General features: G+C 43.8%; 1 protein-coding gene across 1 annotated transcript in view; it reads right to left on the bottom strand.

Annotated features, from left to right (window-relative positions):
- Positions 1-292: 292 nt before the first annotated feature.
- mcu (mitochondrial calcium uniporter) overlaps positions 293-9,022 on the bottom strand; it is a 65,022-nt gene continuing 56,292 nt past the window's right edge. Inside the window, exons 4-9 of the mRNA XM_084375106.1 lie at positions 7,153-7,323; positions 6,659-6,763; positions 6,328-6,488; positions 5,417-5,620; positions 4,118-4,234; positions 293-3,926 (exon numbers count right to left, since the gene is read on the bottom strand). Coding sequence (XP_084231232.1) covers positions 3,846-3,926; positions 4,118-4,234; positions 5,417-5,620; positions 6,328-6,488; positions 6,659-6,763; positions 7,153-7,323 — 839 coding nt within the window. The 3' untranslated portion in view covers positions 293-3,845. The remainder of the gene's footprint in view (positions 3,927-4,117; positions 4,235-5,416; positions 5,621-6,327; positions 6,489-6,658; positions 6,764-7,152; positions 7,324-9,022) is intronic.

Genomic DNA, 9,022 nt, shown 5'->3' with positions numbered 1-9,022 from the left:
ATTAAGGAAAAGATGGAAGCCCTTTCTCCATTGCCTTTTTGTAAACTTGGACACTTAAATACAGTTTCAAGACCATTGGAGCCATGTGTTGTTTTATGTACCTACTGTATACAACAAACAGTTTATCCACACAGGTCTATCTCATAGGATGTCCTGTACAGGAAGAGCTGGAGGCCAAGGAGAGCCGGAGGAGGCGGTCAAGACCTTGAAAGGCTGCTTCTTGTAAATTTCAGTAATATGTCCATTAATCATCTTTCACAGGGAACAAAAAAACCTCAACTGGACCACTGGCTCCAAAAACTGGATAAGGATTTTATTGATAATTGAATTACATATCTCTTTTATACATATTTCATAAATGATACAGGATTTTACATTTTCTTTTTTGCCAACATTACAGCATCATATGTCAACAGAAGAAAAAAAGACAAGAAAAACTGAACAAAATAAGAGGTCAGAATGGAGTACAAGATAATTTCAATCCTATATTCTGCATCACTCTTTAGGCATTTTAAACATAGTTTATTGTAAATGCACACAAACAAGGTATTCAAAACAGAACACACATTCAAAACATAGAAGAATAATGTGACTTTGGAGGAAAAAAGGCTGAGGGTGGATGAGAATGGGGTGTTCCCCGATATGCTAACAGAGTGCGCCTGACACTTTACCTTTGGACTCGAATCCAGGATGTTAGAAGCTGAGGTCAAGAGGTCTCCTCCTTTATAGGTGCACCGAGGATGGAGGGTGTTTTTCCATTCACTGTGGGGAGTATAGCTGAGGGAGGGGTCGATGGAGTAAATAAGGTGTAGATGGGATGGGTTGGCTGAGATTTAAGTCAGATTTGGCAGGGCAGATTCTAAAGACGCAGCCCTGTCCACTGCCCCTTTATAGCTAGGAATCTCTACAAACAACGTTCTTTAAATTATCTTTGCAGTTTTTTTTTTGGATAAATCGTCTTTTTTTTATTTTCACATAATTTCTCATGTAAACATACATTCATGCAACACCCTCTTTATAATAAAGTTTCCCTATATTTGATATATTTTTGTTTTTAGAAAATTAAACGAAGGAAAGGAACGAAAGGCATTGAACGGTGGATGGCATGATAAGAAGGAGGAGGTGATGATGGAGAGGAGTGTGGAAACAGCAGAGGGGAGGACTGGACTGCAGACAGAGGCCTCGACTCTCTCACCTCCCACGGTACATCTCCAAGGAAACACCGGCGTCACTTTGTGTGTGCGGTGTGTGTGTGTGTGTGTCATGATGTGTTTAAAGCGAATGTCTGCTATGAAGTGGAGTGTGGGCGGATTTTATTCTTTTTTTTTTCTACCTTTATTGACAAGGCGGGGATCAGGGGCGAAGGAGTCATGAATATGGTGATCTGAACTTTGCCCCTGGCGCACTCGCACTCGTCAACAAACGCACGTTCACGGACACACAGCAGCGTTGGTTTCCACTTGCAAACATTCAAATTTAACCCTCCTTGATATGAAAGTGGCATCTCAATAAGAGACTGTCTCAATGATCTAATCACTGCTGTTCATCAAATTGCTACATTAACTAACACCATCATCAATCATCCAAAAGGCACCATTTCCCTTGGAGACAAAACACACACACACACGCACGCACACACACACACATACATACACACACCTGCACACACTGTAGCAGATTAGACCAAATCCTGCCTCGAGATCTGCATGGCTAACTTTTGATTTGACCTAAAATCATGCATTTTAATAGAAAATCTGCAGTAGAACACAAGGATCTCTTCAGCAGGATTCAGACAACCGTCCACACAAGCAGGAGATGAGCGATGTGCAGGGACGTCATGTCGTTTCAGGTGATCGACAGCAGTTCAGAGTGAAAACAAACTATTTTTTTTTGGAGGCATGAATTGGGCCGGAGAGAAGGGCCACCAATCCTCACCCTGAACAGAGAAACTAAAAGTGAACAAAGGTTGAATTCAGTGACCATCCCAAACAAAATGGACAACTTAAAAAAAACATATGGCTTCTACAACCTTCGGAGGAGGGAGGAGGGAGGAGGGAGATGAGACTTCAGCTAGATGTGGCAAAGAAAAGTGTCCAATTAAGTACAAAAATTGCAATAATGCTCCTACACATTCACAATTTTTTCTACTGAGGGCATACCACAGCATGCAGTCTACCCTGCCTTGCCATCGCGGGAGCAGGGGGGGCATTACAGCAACAGTGGGAGGAGAGAACTCTGAGAAAAGCCCCTGTGAATCATGACGTCTCTTTTGTTTGGAGGTGCAGCCTTTTGTTATTCTAGGGAGAATTATAAAAAATTTCAGATGTTGAAATGAACGTCGCATGCAGCGAAGCTAAAGGCCGGGCCACTGGAACTCCGGAAAACGGTCATTATCTCCAGCAGTACTTTTTAGATTCATCAGATTGATTGAGCCATTACATGCCTGTGGGTTTGATCACTAAACATTTGAGCCCCTTCATTATCTTAAGCATTTCCGCAGCAATCTGTATTCATGAGGTGATTATAGAGGTCAAGCATGGCATAAACCCCGCTGATATTCTCGGTTGCTCAAAAACAATCAATTCCAATCAAATTAAAGCCATTTCGCCCTGATTCGGCTTCCCCGTCAACCCCCCTCCCCTTCGGTGGCCATGCACGGGAGCCGCTGCTCTTTGTGTGTGAAGTGTGCGTTGGGTTCCTTCGTATTCGAGAGATCTTCAGCGGGTGTGAATGCTAACGAAATGACGTTTGTAAGAGAGTTCCTCCCCCCACTGAAAAAAAACTAGCCTCTGGTCATCTGTTTATTTGATTGTATACATATATATATTTATATTCTTTTTCATAACAAATATACTATGGCTTTCAAAATAAAAAGTGCCAAAATATTTTTTTTGGAATAAAAGAACACACAGTGATGTTGTTGTCGGTAGTACTCTCAGACTTGCGCAGACAGACCGGGCCGCTACAGGACATCAACAGGAAGAGGAAGCGAGGCGTCGTCGTTGTCGTGCCTGCATCCTGCGAGTCCAGACAGGCTCCTGACAAAGGTCACGCGGGGAGGGACAGCTGTCCGTCACCTGGAGAAGGCGTGGCCCAGGGAGGGAGAGGCAGCAGAGTTCAGCCGCGGGAAGACCCCCTGCAGGTCCCTCCTGATGATGCGGCTGCAGTCCAGACTTCCTTGTAAACTTTAACGTGTGGGATAGAGACTCTCCCTGGAGCCTGCCCCCAACCAAGAGGAGTTGTGTGAGTTGACAGTTTGACTGCTAGAGGAAGCAGGACTACACTGCTGGAGTGGCCAGGGTCGGTGTCCCAGTGTGCCCTGAAAGTCCCACAAACACACACACTCAACAGTGACTGCCCCTCTGCGTGTCCTCTGTCCTGGAGTGTCTCGAGGTGTGATAATTCCTGTTTGCCCCCAGGAGTTCCTTGCAGGCTGTCCCTCCAGGAGACTTGAGGCGTATCCATAGCGCCCAGTGTCATCCCATCATCGTCATCATCATCATTGTCCTTTACATCATCCTCGCCATCCTTCGGCTGTGAGAGTTTTTCAGTTCCCGGTATTCTCACCATCCTTCTTCATCTTTTTTTAGCGGTTTTCACTTGCAATTCCAACTGGAGTTTTCAGTCAAGAAAGTAAAAAGAAAAGAAGAAAAAGAAAAAGAAAAAAAAAAAGAAAAAACTAACTCCCACTGTCAAGAAAGGGATGGGATTATTGGGTGTGGGAGGGATGGGGGAGGGAATAGTTTGGGGTAGGAGGGTGAGAGGGAGAAGGGTGTTGGACGGCTGGAGGGAAGAGAGGAAGAGGGGGTTGCAGGAGCTGAGAGAGGAGGGAGTCGCTCTTCCCATCAATTTTTACTGTCGGTGAGCTGCTGAACTGGGAGCTGGAGCTGGAGCGGGTCCCGGAGACGCTTCAGATCCAACTCCACCTGGAGAACGAGGATTAGGAGAGAGAGTAAAAAAAATAAGAGAGGCAAGCGGGTGGGGAACGGGATGAAAGCAGGTCTACGTACAGCCGTTACAAATCCAAGTATTGAACAGTAAAACGTGTGAATCCCCAGTGTGTCTGCTGTGCTCGTTTTACATCACAAAACATCCAGCCTTCACCGAGCAACTGTACCTCAGCGATATCCTCCTTCAGCTTGTTGTACTTCTCAATGTCGAAGCGTGTCCTTTTCACCCCCTTGTGGAAGAACAGCAGATACTGTCTGTCTCTAGCATCGGGGTAAACGTACTCCTGCAGGTTATGGAAAGAGACAGACGGAGCACTTTGTAAGAGGAGCCAGTTTATCAGATACCCTCTATGTTCAGCTTCCGAGTCCTTCGGCCAAATCACACTAGTGAGAAATCCAACTTCAAATGGACTCCATGCCCTTGGAGTTAAAACCTGGTGGTAATTTATAAATACTGGATTCAAGTCTGTAGGGCAACAGTGTCACAAGATAAGCCTTTTAAATAGCTACAAGTTTTACAATTTAGTGCAGAGGGAGCTGCAAATCCAGGGTAAAGGAGTCTACTGTAATGTTCTATAGAGTTTCTGTATAATGTTGAAGAGAATCAGCGATGTTGTACTCGTAGCCAAACATGGCAAAAAGTTTCTCCTACGAAACTGGGAATCAGAACGTCGTTGACATCCTACAATCACCTGAATAGATCTCGTTCCGTGTAAAAAATACAGGGCTCCTTGCTGGCCTTACTGCCATCATTAAACCTCCATGACAAGTAAGTTAGAATAAAACCTGTCCCTCAGTGCTCTCAGTGTCTCCTTAACGTTACAATGAATACTTGATTTACATACACTGGGACCTTATACCTTCTATTATTTTGTTGTGAGCAAGGGAGAATTTTCTACCATATACCAAGGCTGTGGAAGGGAGGTGATGAGGGTCTTTGTATTCCCGTTCTCTCTTTCTTTTGTGTATTTGTTAATGGAAAACGGATATTTTGCTTCAATAATAAAAAATAAAGAAATCACATTGCTTGGCACAAAGAAACACCAAATCGATGAATCATCGAATCGTTTGGTCCAAAAAAAACGACAGAAAACTGTGAAAATCACAACTTCCTTGAGTCCAAAGTAACATCTTCAGATTGCATATTTCGACAGCCAACAATTGGAAACTACAAGATAAGACATGAATAACAAGAATATAAACACACATTTAAGAAGCCTCAGTCACAGAAAGTTCAAGGTACCTAAAACAATCAGTTTACAGACCCTCGAAAGCCTTTATCATCACATCTCAACAGTTCAATGCAATTGCAAAACAAAAAAGTTTGCAGTATTCCTTTATACCCACTGGATTAGACGTATACTGTCTTTGTTGTGAAACATTCAAGACTCAGTTTAAACTCTGAACACCATTTCTTCAGACATTACTTTATGTTTGTGTATTTGTTGTGTTTGGTTGTGTCTTACCTGGCGTGTGAGCAAAAAGTAGGCGTATACGCCCATGGCTGTGCCGTAAGTGATAAAGTAGGTGACGGGCTCCATGATATCCCAGGAGTACTCCCACCAGGTGAGCCTGGCCAGGATGCCAAACTGGGTCGCCATGTACGCCATGCCGCCCCACATCGCCAAGGTGGTGCGTCGCTCTGCCTTCTTACTCAGCTCCTCCCTCACCTACACGGAAGAAAGCAGACAGTCAGCAAATACCTCGCGAGGAAGTAGTGCAAAAGTATTTGAGCTGAGAGCGTCTGAAATAACTCTTTTAAACTCCAATTTGTATCCAGATTAAGATGTAATTATTATGAGATTAACTGTTGTGTTGTCGGATCATTTGTTGTGATCCCAAATGATTTCAAGATAACAAATTCTTGGTTTCACCAAGTTCCCAAATTAACAGCCCTGACTCATACACGGTGGTGGAGAGTAGCTAACTACATTTACGTGAGTACTGTAATATGTACAAATCTGAGGTAATTGTACAGCCATTATGTACAACTTTATAACTCTAATCCGCAAGATCTCAGTGGCAAATATTGTACTTTTTGCTCCGTAACATTTGTCTGACAGCTTTAATCACTCGTTACTTTTCAAATGACACTGTCCAATAAAACACTACGCAGCTCATTATCTTTGTGATTCTGAATTAAATTTTTGTTCTGATAAGCTGAAGGATGACAACTTCAACAACTTTACTCAGCCATTTTTATTGGCTGAATGAAACAAGGCCTGGTATCAGAAACTAATTATCTTTAACGTTCCAAGGTCACATTCTGTTTAATTTCCTGTTCAGCTCTTGATGGCAAGGTAAAAAACCTTGAGGTGGTTTGTGTGTCTAGCAGTGAACACCAACGACTATATGCAAAGCGTTCAGGAAGTGAGACCTTCTCCAGGGGGCGGAGTTGAGAGTTGAGGTCCTCCAGTCGTCCAATCAGCTCGCGTTCTTTGCCGAGTTGGTGCTCCTCGATGCGCAGGGTGGTGTAGAGCTGCTGCACCAGAAACTTGACGTCATTCAGCCTTTCTGCCTCCTCGTGGGGCAGCAGCTCTGAAGCACAAACATGAAGACGAAAGGCAAACAAACACACAAAGACAAGGCTTTAATACCAGCCACTTGTTGGCAATAAAACCACCTCTTCCTCTTATTGGTAGGGAACCGCGAGGATATTACTGAGAGCAAACAGCACAGGGCTCTGCCTTCTCTCTGCCCGTCCTCACCTCTCCTCGGTGGCCGCACGAGGTGTGTGGTGTCGTTAATGACGAGCTTGAAGTCATCCAGCAGCAGGATGTCTATGCCTGTGGAGGAGGCGACCCTGGCTCCATCTGGAGAGGGGAGACAAATTGGAGGGGAGGTGGTCAGAGCGATCGGTAGCCACTTCAAACACCCTTGACATCCCTTCATAATCAGGCATGTTGCCGTCTGGTTTTCACGAGAGGTAAAAACCAGATGCACTTACACACTCAGAGTAAGATTACAAGTGCCAGTTGTTCCAGTATAATGAACCCTCTGTACAGAGAGAGGGCTGAAAAATCATTTCATGGTGCAGTGGTATTATATTCGGATGTAAATCCACAGCTACGGGAACACTTAACGGCATCAAAACACAAGAACACTTGAAAGCAGGCGAGGACCTGCATATGTATAACCTGCCAGGCTAAATGGATACAGTGGCGGTGATGTGTGTGCAGAACTCTTGTGCTTGCGAACGTACCCGTGGAGTAGATGGCTACCCGGTCAATGCCTCTGTCCTCTGCCTGGAGCTGTTGCAGGAAGACTCCCACACAGTCGCTGAGAGGCTTGAGGGTGAACTGACAGCGCTCTCGCCTGGACGGCAAACTGACTGAGATCACCGGCAGCCCGTTCTGATACACCACTGTCACCTCTGCGAGAGGGGAGAAAACGACAGGCAGACAAATATCACACAAGCTGAAAATGCAGAATGACACCCTAAGGTCTTCACTGAACCATGGAAATGAGCTTTCGTGTAGTCTGCTCCCTCTTGAATCAATCTAATCAGGAGCGGTCAACTGCTTGTTTTGTCGAGCATCGTGGCGTCTTCAGGATCACCAGCTTCTGAACTTTTACAGCAAAGCAAATAACTTACTCATGCTGAAATATCAACCGTCCGTCTGGAACTTTAATGTTTCTAACTTAACTATAACACAAACGACATCTGACATCCCGACGGTGTTACGCTCACTTTAAGCTCACTTTTAGTAGAAAATGAAGCATTATTTTGATTGACAACACAGAGGAGTGCAGTTTGACACCCAGCAGGGGGCAGTACAACAGCAGCTCCACCTGTTGTTGGAGTTCACCAACAAAGCCGGCAGTCTAAAATATTAAAGAGCCGCAGCGGTCCAGGAAACAATAACGCAACTGGAAACCAAAGCCTTCATAATGGGGCTGCACGATATTGCACAAAACTGACACTTCTATATTTTGGTTTTCTGTAAGATATATTGCGACACTTGACCGCTTAACCAGGATTTTTTTAACCAGATAACTTGAATAGCTCTATTTGGAAATAATAAATCAATCTGGAATACTGAGGGTGATTTTGTAGGCGAGTGCATTTTATCAAAGTAAGTCCTGCTTTGATCGGCTGTTCATTAAGAATGATTGTGAGCGGTGGTTCGCTGTGTTTGCACAATCTGCACGTCACTCACAAGCAAGGGATTCCCATGTATCCAAGAACCCTCACATTTGACTAAATGATGTAATACCAGACAGACCTTTTGTAGGCCAGTCATGGAAATCTGCACATCCTCTGATGTGACTGTAGCGCATTGCGACATGGATGCTAAAACAATATATTGTTCAGCTCTACTTCATAGTGAAGAGCTTCAAGCGATGCAAATTGTTCTTGGCACTGATGGAAACCTTCTTGGTGCTTCAACAGGATTTGGTAAGCAAAACAGTTTACTGGGAACAATGCCTTTAACTTGTGATAATTTAAAGTGGGGCTGTACGATGAATCTAAATATTATTGAAATCGCGAGAGGGCCAAATCGCAGAGGCTGCAATCTATTTGATAATTAGGTAAAATGTGTGACAAACAGCATTATAATGAAGGAGTGTGCTGCTGCAGAGATGCACTGGAACACATCTTTTTCTCCAGATGTAAGAGAACATGTTTGTTTGGTATACACCCCAAGAAATGTCACATCATCGTGATTTTTTTCAGTGAAAATGAAAATTGTGATTCAAAAACGATCTTTCTCACTAATCAATTGTAATATTCATCAAGTTAATAGCATTATACTACTTTAAAACTATGTTGTGCAGCCCTAATTTGAAGGATCTCACTGCTGTAACCGCATGTAATATCTCTACAACAAGGCAAGTTGAAACAGCTACTTATTCAAGAGTTGTTTGTAATTCCTACTTGGATTCTGATTGTGCACCTCCACTGTGTAACCTGTGCTCAACACATATATAAATCTCATTTGAGAAGAAAACACGTCCGGGCTTACCCATGCAGACACAGAAAATACTCTGTTTTGCCAAAAATAAGCATTCTTTCCACTGTCAGCTCCTGAAGATCGATAGAGTAAAATATTGAAAAGCTTTCACTCACA

Source organism: Pagrus pagrus, assembly GCF_965226575.1.
Source record: "Pagrus pagrus genome assembly, chromosome: 15".
Lineage (NCBI taxonomy): Eukaryota > Metazoa > Chordata > Actinopteri > Spariformes > Sparidae > Pagrus > Pagrus pagrus.
The sequence above is the reverse complement of the archived record's forward strand: the minus strand, read 5'-3'. Positions and strand labels throughout refer to the sequence as shown.